The sequence below is a fragment of the Alnus glutinosa genome, chromosome 11, assembly GCF_958979055.1.
Source record: "Alnus glutinosa chromosome 11, dhAlnGlut1.1, whole genome shotgun sequence".
Lineage (NCBI taxonomy): Eukaryota > Viridiplantae > Streptophyta > Magnoliopsida > Fagales > Betulaceae > Alnus > Alnus glutinosa.
Window position 1 is genome coordinate 9,895,938 of NC_084896.1, and position 24,827 is coordinate 9,920,764.

The window sequence follows — 24,827 nt, forward strand, 5'->3', positions numbered from 1 at the left end:
CTCTTATTGGTGGCAGAAAATCAGTGTTTTCTGCCTTGACCAAACAGAAGGGGCTCTCATCAACTGAAACACCTTCTTTTCTCTTTTTAATTTTTAATTTTTATTTTTATTGCTACAGACGTTGACCCATCTTAGAATTTTTCTTTTTCTTAAATCTTTGTAGCATACAAATTACACACTATTTTAATTAATCTATTTTAAGTCAAAAGTATTTACATCTTAAATGTTAAACTATCCATAATGCGAATCAAAGCCTAATTCGAACCGAGGATATAAAATTTAGACATCAAATATATTTTTCCAAATGTATTTAATCCAACTTAAAATTATTATTTACAATAAAGTATTCGTAGTCATCCTAATAAATTTCCTTGGGTGTTACATCTACTAACCCTAGTCGAGTGGCATCCTTCTTTTGCTGGTCTCGACATGCATCAAATTGGTATCCGAGCAAGTTTTCATGTTGTGTTCGGATTTTCCATTATGACCCCCAAATTTCGAATTTCTCACGACGTCGTAGAAACGCCGGTAGTGTCGATGTACGATCTGAACAAGCTCTCCAACAAACGATGAATGAACTCAGTTGGATTCTAACCTCCTGAAGTTTTGTTCCAGAACTTGCTGTTGCTGCTCAATCGTCTATGGACCGCTCGGCTTGGGCATTAGAATGTTCAAATTTTCACGTCCAAGACTTGGAAGGGAAGCTTAATGCAAATGGAATGTATTGTGACTGGGTTGCCTCTTTAAGTGTAGCTCGTTGCTATGGAAATTAGAGGTTTATGCTCTAATTTGGTAGCAAACAAAAGGGGCATAATGAAAAGAAGGAAAAAAAAAAAAATAATAGATCTCAATTTGTCTGGGAACAAATAAATAAACACACATCTAAAAACTCTGATTTACAAGCTGTTAATGGCCATTGAAACCATATCCATTTAGAAGCTACTGTTAAAGAATATATTGCAACAGAGAGCTGGAAAAATTATACACAAGCCAAACAAAATTCCTGATTGACGAGTGAATTAACTTGTAATATACAACAAAACCTCAAAATACACCTTTCGCCACTTCAAGCTCAACAAACAAATAAATTAAAGAACATAACACAGAAAGGCAAAACCAAATAAAATACAACAGGTATTGAAAAGAAATGAATATATTTTAAGACTGTTGTAAAAATGGAGAAGGCACTGGAAGCAGCAGGAACAACAACCTGCAAGAATGAGCAAGAATATCTGAATTTATGTTTGTGCAATGATGAAATTCAAGAGAATAAACATGGTATCCAAATGGGAACACAACAGTAAAAGGCATCATTTTTGTAGACTCTTACGAGCGAAGCATGTCCACACACAACTCTTATAAATGATTGGCCTTATTTGAAAACTTTTTTCACCAAATCAAAGATCTGGTAACTTTTTCCAATAGTGAGAGGAAAGTCAATTTGGGGATCGCCATTAACTAATAATGATGTAAACTTCAAGCTTTGTTGGTTGACTAAACTTTAAACAAATATCAGATGCATACCTGGGAGGGATGCCAATCTTCTTTCAGGGTCCACAAATTTCCAACTAAAAAAATAGGGATAACAAACAATTATGTTCGAGAAACAAATTTGATGACCAAACAAGTTAAAATGACGGGAAATACGGTAACGTTTTCTGACTAGATTTCAGCTTCTTGGGGCAAATGCAGCTAGAGCATTAGCATGCATAGGATGAAGGTTGCTCAAAAGGGGTTGAATTTGTTGACCATATAGTGAAATCAAGTGAGAGAAAGCTCTGCCCACTTGAGCTTTAACTTCAGAAGTTTCTTCAGGCGACACCACTACTTGAGCAAAAAGATTGACCAACTCAGGAACTAGAGTGAGGATCTGCTTGCATCAAAAGGAAAAAACAAAACCAGTAAAAAATCATTTCTTGGAAAGCAAGAATTTAAACAACCGGTCATCCAATTTTACATTGAGATTAGGGAACGAACCCAAGTACCTGGGGATTTGATGATAAAACAAGAGTAGATACACAACCATAGACTGTCAAGGACTCCTCATGATCTTCTTTTAAAGGAAGAACTTTTAAGAAAACAGGAAGGACCTGGGAAAAGCAACCAAGATACTCAGATTCAAAAGCAATAATTAGCTAAGAAAATTTTTTTTTTTTTTTTTTTTTTTTTTTTTTCAAAAAAAAGAAAAGAAAGAAGACACCGGAAGATAACCTGATTTAGTGGGATGGACTCAGGATGCACCATTATCATCCTTGCCACTGCGCCAGCCGCATTATCCCTGACAGCATTGTCTGGCTCAGATTCCCCAAAAAGTGGGAAGAGTCCCTGTAATATTTCATTGTAGTGTCTGGTATTGATGAAAGGAAAAAGCTACAGCAAGGCAAATGTAAGTTTCAATTTGGAAGATGTGATTAATTCCAACATAAGAGACTGAATCATGTCAAATGTGCACACCCCAATTAAAACCCAACAACCCCACAACAATCAGGAAGGTAAATCAAAATTTAAAACTACTAAAAAAGAGAGGATAGAGAGAAAGAAATAGGAAAAGGAGAAGAACAAGCATCATGACCATTAAGAAGGATACTTCAAAGTTGACTCGCCTCCATTTTTGCACAGCTCTCCAACACAAAATGCAGCATTCCTTCTATTAGTTCCCTCAGATGAAACTAATTCTTTCAGTACCATGGGCATCACCCGCTGAAGCGTATGGCATAAGGTTTCAAAAATCAGCAGTATATTCTTATAGACACCATTAATGATCCAAAAATTAGATAAAAAAATTGGAAGCAATAAAATTACATCAACATAGCCTGCAATTGGAGAACCCATATCCTGGGCTACTTCAGCGAGGCAAGCAACCACCATGGTCCGATCTTGCGGAGGGCGTGAACCTCTCTGCATATGCCAATAACTAAAACAGTGAGATATTTGAACAAAGAAATGACACCACAAGATCAGTTGCTAACCCACCGCAAATTTCATTAAAGGATCAAATAGCTTCGCAAAGATGGGTGCAAAATGAGAACCCATGGACTTGGCAAATGCAGGAAGAAGATCAGAAACTGCATCCATAAGATCTTCGTCGTGTTTGGTATCATCATCATCAATCTCACTGTCAGATTCTATTCGCTGACAAACAGATTCCTCTCGAAGCAATAACAAAGTAGCATCAACAAGCCGAGGCATGTCTGAAATCAGATCACATAAAAAGCAATTTCTAACTAAGAAAAATTATTTGAATAGGAAAGATTTCTTGGAATAATAGGCAAAATGAATGCAACTAGATCTATACTAACATGGTTCAATGGCCATGTAACCATATTCCTTGATGATGTCAGCTATGCTCATACAAGCATGAGCAACAACTTCCTTGTCATCATCTTCGGTCATAGTCTTGATATAGATGTTCATCACGGAATCTGTAGAAAAAAGAGCATGATAAGATTTCTACCACTGCTAGAAAACCAGCCATGCCAAGCAATTTTAATGCTAAGATATTTTTTTTTGCAGATATTTGCCATTCCTCTATTATGTTCTTACCAAAAATTTCTTTTGTTTTTGCTGGTCCATCCTGCAAAACATGAAGAAAGATCGTGATCATGTTAGAACTTTGCCACCTATGGCAGTTTACACAACAGAAAGTAACAAAACCAAGCTACCTTTCAAACTTAAGTTGCTAACGTAAAGAGCCTGCTTCTAAAAGCATTGACAATTGAGACAGTACTTCCATTGACTAATATATAAATGTAACCAATATTGTCAGATAAAAAGCACCTCAAACTCTTAATAAACAAATCCAGATGACAAATAAAAGCCACAGTTCAAATTGCAAGTATAAGAACCCAAATTTGAGAGAGAGAAAGAGAGGGGGGGGTTCTGATGCAGACTAACATTTTGACTCTGGAAGATTGCCTGTGCCGCTGTTAAGACATCTGCAGTTAAAATAAATTTATAAATGAGCATTCCATAGATTCATATATAAATTTGAAACCCACTAAGTATGAAGTGACAGCGTTATCAGAACTGAAAGTTTACCATTATCTACAACTTCCATTATCAATTATCAAGTATTAAATTTTGTACAATTGAGGGTAAGTTAAGACAGAAAATAATGATCTGGAAGCATGGTTTCCCATCCCAACTTACAACATTATACCAGTATACTATTGTAGCTATATATAGACCTGTGCAGCAAACCTTAAGTAGACCTTCACTATTTGTCTTGTATAGGTTCACTGAGCTTGAATAAGCCTAAATATATTTCCTTGGTTTCTACACTATCTTTTTTATCATATTTATTTGAACTTTGGGGGTTGAATGAAGACAGAATGGAAGAGAGCAAAACCGCTCACATCTTGAAACCATTAGAATAGAAGAGCTGGAGATAAGGCTCTGCTGATGTCAAGATGGCACTTGTTTTTCAACAAAAGTGATCGGCACAATTTTTGATCTAGCAATAAACTGCTTCCAAATTAACCAGCTTGAATATGTTATTTTATGAAAACTAGTCACATTTCACAGCGCATAAGGGACATATTTGACCAAGGAAAAAAGGAGACAATGGGTTGTATGCACAGTACAGATAATTTTGCAATAAACAGAGCTCCCACTCACGTTTCAAACCTATGACTGCCTGAAGCCGAACATCTTCATGAAAATACCCAGCATGTCTTACCAAAATTTTCAATGACTCCTCCAAATAGCTTAGAAAGATTAAGAAACCCAAAAGCTACTTCTTTACTTTATATATTTATGTTTACTATCACAAGGCTGAGATGGGAAAAAAATAACAAAATAAATAGAAATGTAAAAGGATACGGTGCATAAGAACTTTTTGTGTGTTGTGCAAATAATCCAAGAGCTTGAGTAGCAGCTGCCTTTTCATCCAGAACTCCAGTTCTTATACTGATATTCCGTACTCTTGGCTCATCATGAGCTTCGTCATCAGATGAAACTCCACCAAATCCATTAAAAGTTTCATCCTCGGACTCATCAATGTCCACTGCAGAGCCATCGTCCAGATTGCAGGAAGCAAATGCCAGAGGTACCACGTGAGGAAGATACTGTTGACCAAGATAAATATTCACACGTAAACATAGGCACTAAGAAAGATCCACAAGAGTTCAATTTTACAAATCCATCCATGCACACCTGCACAAAACCGTCAGCCAAAATTTCTGCTATGTTGCTGAAGAATCCATGGGTGTACTCCCGAAGCTCACTGAACTCCAATCCAAAGCCCTGAGAATAAAAGACAAAACTAATTACTTAAAAAACACTGATAATAATTCCAGCCAAAGAGAAGTGGCAAGGTAATTACTGTAATTGCAGCTTCTATGAAAGGGGTTAAAATTGGTTCCATCCTCATTCTCCCTACAGACATTGCAACAATTCCGACTAGTTCAGTAGCCCTTGCTCTTGAGCAAAGATCCTCGTCATTGGTAAGCACCATGAAACTTTTCATCAACTCTAGAACCCTTTCAGCATATGGGAGGAAGGCTTGCTCTGCAGCAGCTGCAACTGAACCAATTGCAGACTGCAAGGAAATTAAATCTAAAATTTATACTTAAAGGACAAGAAAATGAACTTTTCAGTTAATCCAAACAATATCAAAACTAATTATCGAAGTCTTTAAAGCACATAAGATACATTTTGATACCATGCATGTCTCCTGCAACTTTCGAGGGCTGTTTTGAAGGGCTGCCAATAATCTCCCCATCAAAGGATCAAGAAAAGGAAGGATTTCCTCCCCCATGTGCTCACAAAATGCAGCCAAAGCATAGTATGACTTTTCCTGTGGAAAATGACCGACTTATATAAGACAATAATTTATAAAAATTAATTCCAGATTTCAACACCTTGTCTATATTTACCTTTACTTCAACAGATGCATCCTCAAGGGCATTTAAGATACAGGGAAGAACACTTTCATAATGGGATACAATTTCAGGCTGCAAATGCTCAGCGAATTGACCCAATGCAAATGATGCAGCCCCTCTAACCATTTGTTCAGGATCCCTCAAAGCCCCTAAGACAATATGAAGAACAGGTTCCAACTGCTTTTTCATTAACTCCAAACAGCCCTCTGAAATGACACCTAAAGCTGTAACAGAAGCTTCCCGATACTTTGGATTTGCATTCTGACTGCCCAACGAAGCAAATTCAAAAACAGGGGGAAACACGTGCTTTGGGAGGTTCAAAGCCATAGTGTCAATAACTTCGGCAGCATCTCTATCTGGTGCAAGATCATCATCTTCATCTCCATCAGCGGACTCTGCAAACAATGGGCATATAACTTGCAGGATGGGGATTACCAACTTATGCTTTTTAAGGGAATTGGACTTGTATTTCGCTAGCCATGATATTATCTGAATAGCCTGATAAATTGAACAAAGAATAAGCAAGCAAAATTATATAGAACACCTACGAGGAGTAAGAGCAATAAAACAGGTCAAATCAAACAGTCAACTGTATACCAACTACCTAGGCTGACTAGAGTACTGAAAACAGGAAAATATACTTGACACTCCTTCCTACCTGATGACGTGTGCTGGATTCCAAATTTTGACTTGAGCAAACTTCAAGTGAGAACTGCACGATGGATTTGACAGATTCCCCAAGAAGAGGTGCAGGAGATTCAATCAACTCATCAAAGATTTCAAAAGCAATTACAGCTACATCTTCCTCACCAGAGGCAAGACACTGTCTTGATACATGTAAAATGCTAGGAATGAACTCACGAAACTTGACCTGCATGGGTAACATATAGTTTAACGCAACATAAGAGGGCATAAATAGCAGTCCCAGCCTGCAGGAAGTGCAAAGAGCTAAGCCACTACAAACATCAAAAGAAATCATAGAAAAAAGTAACACAAGGTCATGCATCCTAAGATTTGGCAAGAAGATCAAATCATCAGCTCTACTGAAAAAACTGATATCTAGAAAATATAAGTTCATATTTTACTAACGATACTTTTTTTTTTTTATTGGTAACACATGCACCCAACAGGTTTTGAATCTTGACCGCATAGTACCAGGGTAGGGTGGGCCAGTGGGGGTGCCATTCGTGCTAGAGCTCATTGGCTATTTTATCATCTATTTATCAATTCTACATAAACAATTTATTGAAATCCAAGATCCAACAAGCATATGTTCACAATCAAATTACTCTTATTGCTGCCAATCAAGAACATGATCAATCCTAGACTATGCTGGACCAAGGGTAACAACATAAGCACCTGAAGAAAAGATGTAGATCCAATAAATACATTTCCTTGATAGGTCAGTAAGCAATGAACCAAAATGATGGCTCATTCTATACTGCCATCCATGAGCTTCAGATTTAGCCTGTTATATAACTCCCTCCAATTTTAACAAGTTCTGCACACAATGATCTCAAACAAGATTGTCTTCAGCGTCATAATTCCCTTTGACACTATGCAAACACTATACATCCATAATTAGTATCATGCTCAATAGCTTGAACAGATATCTTCAGGTTCCACACATGCTGCACTTAGCTGTCCCAGACCCTCACTTTGACATTTCAACTCAGGATGTAGTGCACATTTGGCAGTAGTTGGTCTCTCTTTGACCTCATTCTGTAAAAACTAAATCCAACCTCATCAATATGTACATCCAAGTGGTACAGACATGCTCAATCACCATAGATGAAATCCCACATAAATTCCAAATCAGCATAAATGGGATGACAATAATACTAGCAACGAAGATATATGGCACCAAAGATAACAAAGTCAATAGCTTTCTTATTTTTTTGATAAATAATGTCATATCATTAAAAAAGTGCAGAGGGGCGCAACCCTAGTACACAGAAAGCGTACAAAAGTTGCCCTAAAAAGTGGAAAAAGAAGAGCATGAAATTAAAAACTTTGCAAAAGTAACACGACTCGAGCTGTGATGAGACTAGACCCATACAAATAAAGTATTAAGCATGTTTCAACGAACCTACAACACCGGCATTTCTACATCTTCAAAGTGCCGAACATTCCTCTCACGCCAAAGACCCCACATTACACATAAAGGAACCAGCTTCCAAACTTGCTTAACTTGACCACGACCCAACGAATTGTCCCAACTACTCAACAAATCCAGCACCCATCGCGGCATAACCCACTCAACCCCAAACAAAATATATATATATATATATATATATATATAAACTCCACATATCCCATACAACATCACAGTGAAGTAAGAGGTGGTCAATGGATTCATCACTCTTCTTGCACATACAACAACACTCAACCACCACTAGCAGATTGTCATGCATCAAAAAGATCTTTCCTAAGGCTACTATCTACACAAAACGACACCCGCGATGGAGTCTTAAGACGCCAAATACTCTTTCAAGGAAATGAAGAAATCCCTTGACTCTAAGGCTTTATAGAGTGACTTCACTTCAAAATGCTCCCTCTTAGAGAGACTCCAAACTAACCTGTCAACTGCTCCATGCCGAATCCGATGAGAATACAACCGCTCAAAAAAATATAGGACCATCTCCACCTCACAATCCTTTGCAAGGCGCATAAAGACAACATTCTAGCATGCAACTCCATCTAGCAAAAACAAATTATCTACCACCCAGGCGTCTTTAAATCGAGCAATACTGAACAAAATTGGATAACAAAGCTTTAGCGGACTATCTCCACACCAAAGACCATGCTAAAACCGTACATTATACCCATCCCCCACCTCCAAGCTCACAAACTTATAAAAAGTATCCCACCCCCTTCTAATATATTTCTAGAAACTCTCACCATAAGACCCCACAACCTCTAATGAACACCATCCACCCCTCTCATACTTAACTTCAATCACCAATCTCCATAAAGCCTCTCGCTCCAAAGCAAACTTCCACATCCACTTCCCCAATAAAGCTCGATTAAATTGAATCAAATTTCGAACTCCCAAACCACCTTCCTTAATTGGAGTACAACTTGTGTGCCAATTTACTAAATGAAATTTTATCTCATCCCCAATGCCACTCCATAAGAAATCCCATTGAAGTCTCTCAAGTCTCAAAGCCACATTCACAAGAATTGGGAACAACGACAAATAATACGTAGGAATGTTGGAGAGTGTACTTTTAATCAGAGTCAACCGACCATCCTTAAAAAAATATAATTTCTTCCAACCAGCTAACCGAAGTTCCACTTTCTCAATGACTCCATTCCAAATAGAAATATCTTTAAAAGACGCTCCCAATGACAAACCCATATAAGTTATCGGCAGAGATTCAACTTGGCACCCAAGGATGTGTGCCAAATTATCAACATCTTCCACCTCGCCTGTGGGAACAAGTTTTGATTTTCCTAAATTGATCCTCAACCCTGAGGAGGCCTCAAAGCATAAGAAAATACATCGCAAATTTCGAACACGTTCTACTTGCACACTACAAAAAATTAAAGTGTCATCCACAAACAACAGATGATTCACCACCAATTCTTCATTATTCCTGGATCCCATGGAAAAACCTGTCAATAATCCCTAGTTCATTGTCGCATTCAACATCCAGCTTAATGCCTCCATAACCACCATAAACAACGAAGGAGAAAGCGGATCCCCCAGCCTTAGGCCACAAGAACTCGTAAAAAAACCAGACAGAGATCCATTCACCAAGATGGAAAATCTTACCGTAGATATACAAAATTTTGTCCAATCCCTCCACTTCTCCCCAAAACCACATTGCTGAAGCAACAAAGTCAATAACACAATCAATAGATATGTTTTCCTCAAGTATATGGTTGATGACGAAGATTATATCAACTCAGAATCTAACTTTTGGCAAAATCATACAGCAACCCCAATAAATGGGCATGTTTATCCCACAATCAATCATCTACTACAAGATAATTTCCACTCTAGAGTCCATTCAACAGGCAGCTTTCCACATAGTAAGATGGTCGGCCTCGCATTGGAAGTTATCACGCAAAACTAATTTTCAGAAACAATTGTACTTATGAACATTACATAGAAATGCTAGTCAGAGAAAGTGTATAAATAGAAGTGCTAATCCAAGAAAGTGTAGACATCCAGAATAAGAAACAAATCCAGTAAGAAATGAACCATTTCACCATCCTTTGACAACTCTGAAGTGCCAAACACATGCTGGCCTTTCCCTTTCACATAGCTCTCATATTGTCATAAGAGGGACACTGATCACAAGTGTGGAAAAGTAATTCAAAACTAGGGTTGGCAATTTTTAACACGACCCGCGAACCCGACACGAACATGACACGAAAATTCAGGGTTAGGGTTTAATATTATCGGGTTCGGGTCATAATCGGGTCAACCCGATTATGACCCGTTTATAATCGTGTCTGGCAGGTCAACCCGCGGGTTGACCCGCCAGACACGATTACACGATTAGCTCCTCTTTTTTTTTTTTTTTTTTAAAAGTCAGGTCCAAAACCAAAAGGACCGAAACGGCGAAACCCTACCCGGATCACGCATCACCCATTTCTTGTTTTCTTTTCGCTTCACGCCATCACCCAGTTGGGCCAGTGCCGCCAGTTCACCGTCTTCAATCTTCATGAAGTTCACAGACTCACAGTTCACACCGCAACCCTCCTAAACGGCCGAGACACCTCTCGGAGACTCGGATCCTCCCCACGAGGTCCAGGGGCCCAAGCTCTCAGAGCCGCAAAAGCCGAGTTCTCAAAGCCGAGCTCCACCACGCAACCCTCCAAAACGGCGACGTCTCCACCGGTTCTGTCCGGGCTTTCCCTTCGATCTCCACCGGCGTCGTCCCCACCGGCTCTTTCCCTTCAATTTCCACCGGCGTCGTCCCCACCGGATCTTTCAAGGTCCAAGCCATTCGAACCTCCTAAAGGCGAAAGTGCTCGGTTCTAGTCATCAGATCCGGAGGCCTGGGCTTGCCAGCCCTGCTCGGCTGCTCCACCTCGTCGACGTCATGTCCTGTGGGCTGTGGGGTGGGCACTGGGCTCGTCGACGTCGTGTCCTATGGGTTGTGGGGTGGGCAGTGGGCACGCGTTACCGGGTTCAACGGGTTCGTGTCGTGTAACCCGGTTCACAACTGGGTCGTGTTCGGGTTATAGTGTTTGACCCGATTAATAATCGGGTCGGGTTCGTGTCTGACCCGATTATGTAATCGGGTCAGCCGGGTCAACACGAACCCGACCCGCTGACCCGAATTGCCAAGCCTATTCAAAACCCAACATCTGTTACATTAATCATCATGAATAGATCCAAAAATTGACAAGTTTTCCCAAAAGCAAACTATATCCTAAACCCTAACATCACTTCAAACCAAAGCCCTTCACTACCCTAATAAAACCTAACAAATAACTTCTCTGTTCAAATAATATTCACAACTAAAAAGAAATCCGTGTAATATTCATGTCAACCAAACATAAAATGTAATTTGGCTAAGCTAGCTACAGAATCAAACATCAAGGTGAAAGAGGGAATTGCTTAAATGCCTCACAATTTGAATTAGAATATGACACGTGCATCGGGATAATAACCAAAAAAATTACCAACAATAAATTGTATTCCATTTTTCATATGACAAAGGACAAAGGAACATTGCCAATTTAGAAAACAAATTTTAAAGGATTTTGCTCTAATTGAATGCATCGTTTTCATGGCAGGTTTTCAATCTCGAGATCCAGGGGCTATCTATAAAATGGGCTTAGAAAAAGCTTATGATCATATTAATTGGGATTTTATGTTGTACATGCTGAGTAGGTGTGATTTTGGGGGGGAATGGTGCTCTTGGATAGCTCACTGTATTTCTTCGGTGCATTTCTCAGTGTTGGTGAACGCCTCTCCCACAGGCTTCGTTAGCAACTCTCGTAACTTGAGGCAAGAAGACCCTATCTCCTTTACTATTTGTCATTGTAATAGAAGCGTTGGGTAAGATGATTTTTGTTGCTGCAAGTGGAAGTTTGTTGTCAAGCTTCTCTGTGGAGACAGGGGTTGACATTTCTAACCTTTTGTTTGCTAATGATACCTTGATTTTCTGTGGGGCCGACCCTAATCATCTACGTAATCTACATGGCTTATTCTTATGTTTTGAAACTGTATCGGGTTTGAAGACAAACTTAGCCAAGTCGGAATTGGTTCCTGTTGGTAATGTTGATAATGTGACTCAGTTGACTAGGATTCTCGGTTGTGGGGTTGCGTCTCTACCCTTTTAAATATCTTGGTCTTCCATTGAGGGCTTCCCATAAGGCCAAGCATATATGGGACGGTGTTATTGAGAAAATAGAACATCAATTGGCTAGTTAGAAAAAGGTTGTATCTATCTAAGGGTGGTAGGCTTACCTTTGTCAAGAGCACCCCTTCCAATTTACCTATATACGTCATGTCTTTCTTTCCTCTCCCTACAAAGGTTGCAAACCACATAGAGAAGCTTCGACACAATTTCTTATGGGGTGGGTTAGGTGAAGAGTTTTTTTTTTTATAAGTAATTTAAAATTCAATAAAAAGCGCAGAGAGGCGCAACCCTAATACACGGGAAGTATACAAGAGAACCCCTAAACGGGAGGAACAACTAATAAATTAAGAAAGTCCACAAAAGTAGAAACACCTAGGTGGCAAAGATGGGGTGCTATCCATAGATATAGCGTGTTAAGAAGACGCTTCCTTAATACTACCATTCCAGTCTCGACATCTTTAAAAAGCCTCGCATTCCGCTCCCTCCAAATGCTCCACAAAACACAGTGAGGAACTAAACGCCAAACATTCTTTGCTAGGCCATGCCCTCGAGAAGCACCCCAAGTAGTCAACAAACCCAGCACCGATTGTGGCATGACCCATTCAATTCCAAATAAAGAAAACATAAAACTCCAAAGCTCACGGGCGGTGTCGCAATGAAGTAACAGATGATCAATAGACTCCCCCTTCTTTTTACACATACAACACCACTCAATAACCACAATATTCCTCTTTCGCAGATTGTCATGAGTCAAAATTTTACCTAAAGCTGCAGACCATACAAAGAACGCCACCCTTGTCGGAGCCTTAGCACACCAAATATTCTTCCACGGGAATGATGGACCTTCTTTCCTATTAAGCACTTCATAATATGACCTTACTTCAAAATAGCTCCTTGTAGAGAGATTCCAAACTAACTTGTCACCCTCTCCTTGTCGAATCGGAGTGGAGTACAACCGCTCGAAGAAAGAGAGCACCATCTCCAACTCCCAGTCCTGGAATTGCCGCGTAAAGAGAACATTCCAATGAATATTGCCATTATGAACAGCCATATTATCTACCACCATTGCCGCTTTGTTCCTCACAAGACTATACAGAACTGGAAAACAAAGCTTCAAAGATCTCTCCCCACACCACCGATCATGCCAGAAGCTGATATATGACCCATCCCCTACCACAAACCGAACATAATTGCAAAACTTCTGCCACCCTTTCCTGATATGTTTCCAAACCCCTACTCCATAGGAACCCGACACCTCAATGAAGCACCACCCACCCTTTAGGCTCCCAAATTTGGCGTCAATCACCAAACGCCATAAAGCCTCTCTCTCCCTACCATATCTCCACAACCATTTACCCAAAAGAGCTTGGTTAAACTGGGTGAGGTTGTGAACTCCCAACCCACCTGAATGCAACGGAGTACAAATCCTGTTCCATTTCACTAAATGAAATTTGGCCTCATCCCCTATGCCACCCCATAGGAAATCCCTCTGGATTTTTTCAAAACGATTAGCCACCCTCAAAGGAATAGGAAACAGCGACAAGAGATACGTGGGTAGATTGGACAGCGTGCTCTTAATAAGAGTCAACCGTCCACCCTTTGACAAATACATACGCTTCCAACCAGCCAGCTTCCTTTCCATTTTCTCAACCACCCCTTTCCAAGTAAGAACAGACTTGTAAGAAGCACCCAAAGGCATACCCAAATACGTCATAGGCAAAGATCCAACCCGACAACCCATAAGTTGGGCCAACCCTTCAACATCCTCCACCTCACCAATAGGAACAATTTCTGATTTTCCTAAATTGATCCTTAATCCCGAAACTGCCTCAAAACAAAGAAAAATGCACCTCAGATGTCGAATTTGTTCTTCTTGCGCCCCACAAAAAATCAACGTATCATCAGCAAACAATAAATGATTCACTACTATTGCCTCTGACTCTCTATGTCCCACAGTAAAGCCTGTCATCGAACCCTGCTCCACCGCAGCAGCCAGCATCCGACTCAAAGCCTCCATAACCACCACAAATAATAAAGGCGATAGAGGAGGTGAAGAGTTCAAATATTACTTAATAAGATGGTTCAAGGTTTGTACGCCAATCTTTGGGGGAGGGTTGGGGATTAGAAACTTGATGAGGTTCAATCATGCTCTCTTAGGTAAATGGAGTTGGCACTATAGGCTAGAGCGAGAGGCTTGTGGAGAATGGTGGTGGACGCTAAATATGGAAGTTCATGGGGAGGTTGGTACTCTAGGGAGCCTATTGGGGCGTATTGAGTGGGATTATGGAAGAATATTATTAGGAGTTAAGGGAAGTTTTCAAGTCACTAGATTTGAGGTGGGAGATGGCTCCAAGGTTAGATTATAACATGATCTGTGGTGGGGAGATATGGCCTTTAAGGAAGCTTTTCCGGGTTTATTTGGTATTGCTTACGCAATGGATGCTTTTGTTGCGGATCACAAGGTAAGCAAAGGATGCTTTTCCGGGTTTTCAAGTTATGATTTTGTTGCTTTTGTTGCTTGTTCAATGGAACGTAAACTTGCTAGAGCGGCTTATGATTGGGAGGTGGATGTCTTTGCCTCGTTTGTTTGAGTGTTGTATTTAGGGAGAATGAGACCGGAAGGCAAGGACAAGTTGTGGTGGGTCCCTTCCAAAAGAGGGTTGTTTGGTGTTAAATCTTTTTACAATGTCATGAGTTGTAAAAATGGTCTTCGCTTCCCCTGGAATAGTGTATGGAGGACTAAGGCTTCGTTGATGGTGGTCTTTTTTGCTTGGTCGACGGCCCTAGGAAAGCTACTTACCATGGACAATCTCTAGAAGCGGCCCATCATTGTGGTCGAAAGGTGTTGTATGTGTAAACTGAATGGGGAGTCTATGGATCTTCTTCTTCATTGTGAGGTTGCTTATGTTATGTGAAATGTTTTCTTCAATCGGTTTGGACTGTCTTTGGCTATGCCTAAACGAGTAGTCGACTTGTATGCTTGTTGGTGGACTACTAGCAACACTAGTAGTGCTATAGTGTGGAAGACGGAACCGTCATGCCTTTTGTGGTGTAGTTTCTTTTTTTTTTCCTTTTTTTTTTTATGAATAATTCAGATTTTATTGAGAAAAAAGGGTTAAACCCACGTACACGAATAGTATACAATATGGACTCAACCCTATAAGCTGTTACAATGTGAAAAACTAATCAAATCAACCAGATTTGTAGAGACAAAGTTAGGAACATTAACAAGAACCCAACCCAAGAGAGATCTCAAAAAGGAAGATTTTAGAAGAGCACATTAGTCTCACTATCCTCCAAAATACATTCTCTCCAAATGCTCCACATTAAGAGGGCAGCAATAACTTTCCAAATAGCCTCTTTGGGATGTCCCCTCCCTTGAGCTTTCCAGCAATGAAGAAGTTCTTGGATGTTGTTAGGCATAACCCACAAGACTCCAAAAAGACTAAGGATCAATTGCCAGAGAGTCGAATTATACTCGTAGTGGATGAGAAGGTGATTAGTCGTCTCCTCATTCTTTTTACACTGGCAACACCAATTAGCTAAAGAGAAGCCCTCTTTCTAAGAGTATCTACCGTGAGAATTCTATCAAGAGCTGCTGTCCAGAAGAAGAAAGCAACGAGAGGAGGCGCCTCAAACTTCCAAACACTTCTCCAAGGGAAAGAATTGTGCTCACCTGACTATAACAGAGTATAATAACTCTTCACTGTAAATTTCTAGCAGCTAGAAGGAGTCCACAACAAGTTGTCTACTTCCCTCGAATGTGTCTTCGAGGTATATAAGAGACTAAAGAACGAGTCAAAAGATTCCAGTTCCCAATCATGTGCAACCCTAATAAAACTAGGATTCCAATGGATAAAGGAGCTGGATAGGTCTAAACAATCAGCCACATAAGCCTCCTTGTTTCAAGCAATGGCATAGAGATCGGAAAAAGAATGCTGAAGCGGCTCTATTCCACACCAAACATCATGCCAGAAACTAATGTGAGAACCATCACCAACCTTGTAGGATAGGAACTTGGAAAAAGAACCTCAACCATTTCTAATATTCCTCCAAAGGCTCACCCCATAAGGACCTCAAGCTTCCTCTGAGGACCAACCTCCTCTCTTGAGCCCATACTTCAATTCAATCACCTGTCTCCATAAGGAATGCTTCTCTTGCCCAAATCTCCAAAGCCATTTACCTAGAAGAGCCTTGTTGAAAACCATCAAATTTTTAATGCCCAAACCCCTGCTAGAAATAGGGTTGCAAACTGTCTTCCAATTAACCATATGTAATTTAGGATCCCCGCCTAGACCATCCCAAAGAAAGTCTCTCTGAAGGCACTCCAATCGCCTGGCTATACCTACTAGTAATGGGAAGAGGGAAAGAAAGCATGTAGGAAGACTGGATAACGTGCTACGCCCCCCTTTTGACAAGTAGATCTTTTTCCAGCTAGCCAACCTTTTCTCCATTTTCTCGATTACCCCATCCCAAATAGCTCTCGATTTGAAGGAGGCACCTAGAGGAAGACCCAAATATTTCATAGGAAAAGAAGAAACTCTACAACTGAGAATACCGGCCAACTCCTCTATATTAGGAACCTCCCCACTACGACTAACTCAGATTTTTGGAGGTTGATCTTCAATCCAAAAATGGCCTCAAAGCACAGGAAAAGATTCAGTGATGTAGGATATAAAAGTTAATTTTATTGACTTCTATTTTTTTAATTAGGATTTAATTATTTCATTTCCTTACTAGGATTATGTTTACTTTCACTACTAGGAATATGTTTGCTTTCTATACAAGTATTTCATTTCCTTACAAGGATTAGGTTTACTTTCACTACTATGAATAAATTTACTCTCTCTACAAGTATTTCTCGACTATTTATAGGCGAGTTTGCAATGTAATAATCAACCTTTGAATTATATTCAAATATGAGAATTTCTCAAACACTCTGCAGAGTTTACTGTTCTTTTAAGCCTGTGGGCTTGTTTTATCTTTTGGTCAGAAGACGCAGATGCTTCTGATTGTTGTTACCAAGTCTTTCGCTACGTTATTCAGTCTCTATTTTTCAACACCCTGTATCTTTGGATAGATGTTTTTGTTTCTCCTTTAGTGATTAGTTTTCATGATTTTCTTTTTTTTCTTTTTTTGTTGCTCCCACAAGTTATGTAGCTTCTCTTGTATACTTCATATGTACCTGGGGGCGTTTTATGCTTTTAATGACATATTGATTACTTATCAAAAAAAAAAAAGGCAGTTTGAAAATTATGGTTTAATTTGGATTTGGAGCCCACTTGGGATCCTCTATGGTCTAGCATAGTCATCATACACCTGAAGTTTCTCTGCAATATAATGCTGCTGGTTTTGTTTTATCTTTTTTTTTTATAGGTAATAAACAGAATATCATTAAAAAGCGTAAAAGGCGCCCCTAAGCATACAAGAAGTATACAAAAAGGACACACACAAAAAAAAAAAGAAAAAAAAAAAAGAAAAAGAAAATTACATCAAACCCCAATCTTCTTGCCCCTGTCCCAACTATAACCCATTCCCCTAGCATCGAAATTGATAGAACATTCTAGATTCTTGACCTCTCTTTCCCCCTTTTTCCTTTTTATCTCCTTATCCTTCTTAGGAGGGGATTCAAAGTCAAAGCGCTCATCCTCGATCAAAGCCAAAAAATCTAAAAATCCCTTCTGATCAGATCCCACGAACGAAACCCCGATCGTGCGAAAACACGACTTGCTATCTTCCACAACCCTGGGGTAAACAACAACACTATCCTTTGGAACAACCCCTTTAGAAGAATCCCCCACCTCAATGATCCCAGACAGCAAACCAGGAACTAGGGGGCATCCAGCAACACTTCCTTTTGGATCAACCCCCTTTGAAGATTCCCCCATCTCAATGACCCTAGACGACAAACCAGTTAACTGGGGGTGCCCAAACACAAAGGGGACCGGCCTTGGCCAATGAGGAAACAAAACCCACTGACCACAGGGAAAGGAAACCGAAACCCCAGGAAGACCCAAAAGATTAACCCCACCAAAACTCCTTCCCAAGGCAGGGACATCCGCAAGCATCCCTTCCTGCCGACTGAGAGACGATGATCGGTACAAAGAACCAGAAGGCGCACTAAGAGCAACATCGACGTGGTCACGCCCAGCACCGACAGACGAGTCACCAATCTCCCCAAACTGAAAGACCTCAACGCCCGACCTCACCCCAGCTGACAGAAGAACCCCTGCCTGCCGAAGGATGAGCCCTGATACGGAAGAACTTGAAACTAAAGAAGGTCGCACCCCAGAAGGAAGAACACTCAGAAACACCGGCGGACGCAACACCAGCGCCGGAAGAGAGGAAGGGACGGCAACCTCATTGACGGACTCGACCACAGGAACGAGCACCCGATCACTGGATCTAGCCCCGGAAAGAGACAGAACCAGATCCACCCCAGGATCTGCCGCCGACGTCAAGTCCGGCCGAAAGGCGCTCCCATGGATCTCCATCGGACGCTGAAGACACCCCTGACCCGATCCCCGCCCCGATATTGCACCATCAGCCGAAGACAGCTTACGGCCCGAAACATCGTCCGAATTAGCATAGGGCTTAAACTTTGCCCCAGCCCGAAACCCTTTAACAACAGACTTTACCCTCTTAAGCACCCGACCCGCCACAAAACCTACCCTACGTTTAAGCCCAAGAGAAGACTTATAGCCCAGCTTTTTCGGCAAGCCACAGGCCCAAACCAGCGCCTTGGAGAACTGGCCCAGGATTTCAAACACCTTCTCGAACACTCCAACCAGTCCCTCCCCTTGCAGAGAAACGTCACCCTCAGCGGCTGAATTCCTGGACACGCCAGCCTGCCTACAGACACAACCTCGATACCTGGACTGGTCTTCTGCACGAAGGTTCAATCCCGAAACGCCGACCGGTTGCTCCTCCAGAACGGAGCAATCACTCACCTGACAGACCGCCCCCATCTCCATTCCCCGCAGCTGCGTCTTCTCCACGTCGCACCCGACCGGCAGAGGCCAATCACCAATCATCTTTGTCTCAACCCTGGTTCCTGAGACGGTAGCTGCTGAACTCATAACCGCCGCATACGACGGACGTCCTGAACCTATCCCCAGTTTACCGCCCGACGGCAAAACACCAGATGAAGAAAGACCGCCAGAAGACGACGGCCCACACGTGTTTTCCAGAAAATCCAACATTTTGCTCAGCTCCCCAGAAACACGGCTCCACCCTCTCCCGTCCCGACCTTCAGGAAAAAGGATGCGCCCTCTCCGACCTCCGTCGAAAACTGCCACCTCCAAGAACCGCCCAGACCTGTTTTCACCTCTCCGAGTGATGGTCGCCTTTGAACCCTCCCTAAAGGATTTGACGAAATCCTCGATCCCAGCATTACCCAAGACTTCTTCCACCCTCGACAGTAACCAAGCTGTGCAGCTCAACCCGAGAACAGCATAACCTGAGAACCCTTTTCTCTTTTCCTCCACCCGAAGCTCGGTAGACCCTGCTTCCACCGAGAACCGGAAGGATTTAGCCTCCACATAGAACCGGCTCTCCATAAGGCAGAAGCCGACACCCCTACAGGGAAGACATCCCTTCCAAACAAACGCAAAAGAACCCACCACCCAGTAACCACCGAGAGATTTTAAGAGAGAACGAAAGATAGACCGAAAGCTAAGGTAGAACCCCAGGCGGTACGCGCCTGCACGCACCACCGCAACGAAGAAAACGGATGAGGAGCGAGAGAGAGAGGAACTGGGAAGCCCTTCAAAGGAAAAAAAAAATTTACACCACCAGATAAGATATGAGACTGAAGAAATACAAAATCAAGAAAAAGTGCTTACAGGGGAGGTAACGGCAAAAAACTCTGGATTACAGCAACTTGAAGAAGAATTTCATTGATAAGTATAAGATGAGGAATTGAGTCTATTTCGTATTATGGGAACTCAATGTCGGTCCTTGGTACTATTGGTTTGGAGGTCAAAATGACCAAATCCTATAATTACTAAATTTTCAATCGTAGGTCCATTAGAATTAGGAAGTGCTAGCAGATTTAAAATCTATGTAATCCTTCCAGTTGAAGGCAGTGATAAAGCAGAGAACATTTCGAGCATTTATGGGGAATTTGAGTATTGATTGTTGCAATTCTAACCCAAGGCATAATGCCTAAGGAACCTACAGGTTTCTGTGTGAGACCTAGACATCTCCTTTGTTAATTAATTCCTCCAAGGTTGTCATCACTTTTTCTTCTTCAATTTAGTATCCCGCATGGCTGCAAGTACTTTTGAACTCACAAAAGCCTTAATAATCTGTTGAACCAAAAGCCCTGCCTTTTGTAACCCCAGCTCTCTTTTAATTAAAAGCCGTCTTTCCAACAACCCAACAATTATGAAGAAGGATGCTGCCAAGAGGTACTTAGCAACATTCTTTTTTTCTTTGGATATGTTATTTCTATTAGAAAATAAAATAATGGCGCACCTTAAGTAGACAAGAATACCAAAGGATACACAAAAGTTACATCTTAAAGCTTTGAAGACCCAAGAATTTCCAAAAGAAAGAGGAGATATGGAAATTAGTTGAAAGCACCCATCTGACTGGAAAGAATTCATAACCATAAGTTTAAGCTTATTCCTGGGGAACCCAAAATTTGACAGGCCAGCCATTCCCTCCCCAAAAACATACCACGTGAAGCAGAGTCAATACACAACTGCCATACCCACACAAGCAACTCAATCATTCCTAGGATCACTGAACGTACCCTACTCTCACTCTGATTGGTTTATCATGAATAATTCTTCAAAAGATTCTATGTTGTTAAAATCCTTACCAAAGCAACTGTCTAATCCAACAAGGCAAAGCCATGAACGCTTTCCTAACTATATATGTATTAGAATGGCAGGATATTCAATTGTCCATAACCATAGAACACATAACAAATTACTGGAGTACATCAGATCAATGTACTTACCATTTAATTCATGTGAAAAATGATACACAATGCTATAATACTGCATTATGATTAAAATTGCAAAAGTGTGAATTAGTGTTAGTAAGAGATCTTAAAAGTTATAACTTCATAAGGTTAAATAGCTTAGTGCACAACTTAGCAATCAATATGGGAAATTTCAAACCCCCTAATTATATATTTTATCATAACGATAAGTTTCAATGTTAAGAGTTAGAGGAATAATAACATTTGACGGTTAGTTCAAGGAATGCACATTAGCAATCATATATTGCATCTCCTAGCACAAATATCATTTCCCATGTCCCTTCTAGAAGTATGCTTTTCTTTTTAATAAGTAGTCCCTTCTAGAAGTAATCTGACAGTGTGTCTTAACATTGCAGGACAACGCTATAAAAAAGGCAGAAACTAAGAAAAAGATAAACACATACCAAGTCATCATAATAAGTAAAATTGTTTCTCAAAAATTATGTACAATAGAAGCATATAGACATGCAAACCACATGATCAGATATTTCTTGTAACAATGGATAAATAGCCAGATTCCTTCCAAGTATAAACTTACCACTTCAGCCCCATCATTGGTGAACTCTAGAAAGGACCCCACTGCTCTGGTATACAGGCAAAAAATTGTAGTAAGCAACCATATTACTCTTTCAAGAGAAAAGCAAGAACACAAAGTTGCCAAAAAGAATACAGAAAGGACTTTTAAAGTTACTTGAGAGCAGCAACTCTAACACGATTACTAGTTTCATCCTGTAGGCACTTTAATAAAAGATCTTGCAAGTCTGCGAAATGAGGTTGAAAACTATTCCCGATGGTTTCAGTTAAAGAGCTGAAAAGGACCAGGGCCACCTTATACCACCAAAAGCAAAATAATAGTATAAGTTAGCCTATTAAACCTGGAAAATAAGTAACAGAAGAGCAAAAATCCATAAATTACAAAGCAAAAGGATAGAGACGCTAGCATTTGGTTGAGAAAATCAACATATTGAACTACATACTAAGAAACATAAGGCACCGATGAGAAAACATATTTAAGGTAGTCTACGAATAATACTTTAGGAAAACATTTTGGAATTCAGGTTAAGTATGTCCCTAAAGAAGTAAGAAAATTACAAGTAATAAGCACCGCATACAAGTTGAAATAAACTCACTACTTTGCAATCATGGGTATGCATACAAGTTTCCAACACATTCCCAATCTATGTAAATAGTATTCAGTTCAATTTGAGATAACACTTTTGACGGAAGTGAAGATATGAAAAATAAACAACCGCCCTTTAAGAGGGAAAAAAAATTAAAATAAAATAAAATAAAATTCCAAAAGTCGAATCATGTGAGGAAAAACTGGTACTTTTTAGTTGAGGCAAGCCTCAACTTGATACTGCTATGATATATGCAAGTTGCTCAAACTACCAATTCGACAGGACCATCTCTTCTAAGATCATAGTTGTAATGCCAAGAGCTCTGAGTTGATAACCTTATGTACTGGTACTGGCGCGACATGTAAACATGGCGTGCAATATACACCATGAATTTAAAGTGTATAGAAGAATAATCCATCAAGATTAATATCGTTCAACATATTTACACAATCAAACCGACCATAAGAATGTGGATGAGTGTTGGAAGAGGTCTAATTTGGAAACAAGATAGCAATGATGGACATTATAAGACATTACAGTAACATATAGAGAGTGCAATTTGAAGAGTCATAAGCTTACTTCTCTATGGTCTTCCTGTGCACTCTGACTACATTGGAACAAAAAGGGCAGCAAATCAGGCCACTCTCCTGCAGGAACGGCATACTTTGCAATGATACTCACCACATTTGCACTTGCTCGCCGCACTGGCAGACTGCAGCAACAAGATCAATAAGATCATTATTAAGAAACATAATTACACATACAACAAAGTCTACATCAATTACAGTTGAGAAGCTGGTTGAGAAAAAGAAACTCATGCTTAACAAACACCCCGAAGTGAAATGGGAAGCAAAAATGATAAGATTGAAGAGAATAGGGACATCATTTTTAGGGACAAACTTTTGAGCAATTTCTTTATATCCAGGAACTTGAAAAGGTTTCTCTCAGATATTCGTTATTTTAACTTACATTTCCTACTCTTCTCAGAATCCAAACATGAAAATGAGAAGGCTCATAAATGTATCTTATAGTATATCCAGAGATGCAAGAGTGTCTAAATGGTCGATACCTAAAATAAGTATAATCAAGGGGCATCATGGCATAACCTCATTATCGTGTCCAGCTGAACCGGTAAACACAACAAAGTGAAATTACGAAATTAACAAGAAATGATGGCGATTTCAAATGATCAAGTTAGATGGAAAACCAAAAATCTCCTACATAGTAGAAGCCATCAACAAGCATGATACCAATCTCTCAGTCACATTATACAAAATCTTAACTAAGCCAAATTATTGTATCTAGGACAGTTTAAAAGGGAAAAGGAATCCCAAATTTTAAGTCTCTGCCATCAACAAACTATGGGAAATAAACCCATGAACTTAGCCCCAGGCTACGCCTACTAAGCGCAAAAAACAATTCGAAACTCATGGACATCTAATCAAAACATCTTATTCAGCCCCAATTCGATAAGCCAAACACAACTAACTAAACTTCAAAACATAAAAAAAAAAAAATTAAAAAATTAAAATTTTTTTTTTTAAAAAAAAAAAATCCATAATCCAAGACAATATATCCGTACACACACATTCAGCATATAAATGAAAATTCAATCAATCAAACACAACACAAACATAAATAACAATATAAACTTATAACATTGCCGCATATTTATTTCAATTTTTTGCTTTCGGACCTGTGCTCCATGGTGATGCTCTCAATAAGGGACTGCTTGACGAGCTGCTTGAGGTGCGGAGAGAGCTTGGCCCAGTGGCCAGTGATCTTCTTGCGGAGCAGCACGGCGGCGAGCTGGCGCACATTGGGGGTCTTGGCTGTGCGGAGATGCTGCACCAGCGCAGGCACCACCTGAGGGTCCTTCGCCAGCCGCTTTATCTGCTCCTCAGCCTGCCGCCTCGCGTCGTTGTCCGGCATCAAGAATTGTATCAGTAACAGCTCCAACGACTGCGCCATCGCCCTCTCACTCTCTCTCTCTCTCTCTCTGTGGCAAATATTTCTAAAGGCTGGCTATTTATGATGGAGGCTGGTGCCGTGCGTTGTGACTCACCGACTCGTGAGGGTTTTTGGGTTTTGCTTTGCTTTGTATTTAAGGGAGAGGAACTGAGGAAGTGGGGTTTTTATAATGGGTCTACGTACGCGTCGTATATACTGTATAGTGATTAGTGAGGGGGCTGTTGTCCAGGCGTGCCGCGTGCGTTTGGCTCCGGTTACAGCAATCCTGAGTTAGGTCCGTTGGGGTTTGCGATTTTAAAAAGTGCGATTTAAAATAACGATTTTAAAATGTGCGATTTGAAAAAAGTAATTTTTAAAAACGCAGTTAAGCGTTTGGCAAAATCACAGTTTAGCCTTTAAAATCGCGAATTTACCTTTTAAAATTCCGCGTTTTCAAAAAAGCACCATCTTATCTGCGATTTGAAAAAGCAGATTTTCTGTGTTTTCAAATCGCAATTTTTAAAAACGCAGTTCCCAAACGATATATGTTCTGCGA

The 24,827-nt window shown here is 40.3% G+C and overlaps 1 protein-coding gene across 2 annotated transcripts; it reads right to left on the reverse strand.

The window, feature by feature from the left end:
* Positions 1 to 979: 979 nt before the first annotated feature.
* LOC133881643 (uncharacterized) lies at positions 980 to 24,432 on the reverse strand. 2 transcript variants are annotated; one of them, XM_062320622.1, is made up of 22 exons: positions 24,018 to 24,432; positions 22,901 to 23,033; positions 21,892 to 22,028; positions 21,739 to 21,784; positions 6,541 to 6,753; positions 5,877 to 6,380; positions 5,663 to 5,797; positions 5,324 to 5,539; positions 5,155 to 5,244; positions 4,822 to 5,066; positions 4,618 to 4,706; positions 3,895 to 3,935; positions 3,544 to 3,574; positions 3,300 to 3,422; positions 2,974 to 3,191; positions 2,803 to 2,898; positions 2,588 to 2,700; positions 2,212 to 2,347; positions 1,986 to 2,090; positions 1,664 to 1,870; positions 1,525 to 1,568; positions 980 to 1,210 (listed from the first exon to the last, which is right to left on the reverse strand). In XM_062320622.1, exons 1-20 carry the CDS (start codon positions 24,290 to 24,292, stop codon positions 1,670 to 1,672), a joined length of 3,147 nt encoding a protein of 1,048 aa, XP_062176606.1. In that variant the 5' UTR covers positions 24,293 to 24,432; the 3' UTR covers positions 980 to 1,210; positions 1,525 to 1,568; positions 1,664 to 1,669. The 2 variants fall into 2 exon arrangements, with proteins under 2 accessions (XP_062176606.1, XP_062176605.1); XM_062320621.1 differs by having other exon boundaries at positions 1,525 to 1,870.
* Positions 24,433 to 24,827: the final 395 nt, after the last annotated feature.

Coding starts and splice junctions, on each gene's coding strand:
- LOC133881643 (XM_062320622.1), bottom strand. CDS start 24,292: ATGGCGCAGTCGTTGGAGCTGTTACTGATACAATTCTTGATGCCGGAC. Junction 3,192..3,299: donor TTACATGGCCATTGAACCAT/GTTAGTATAGAT, acceptor ATCTGATTTCAG/ACATGCCTCGGCTTGTTGAT. Junction 2,348..2,587: donor GGAGGCGAGTCAACTTTGAA/GTATCCTTCTTA, acceptor CATCAATACCAG/ACACTACAATGAAATATTAC.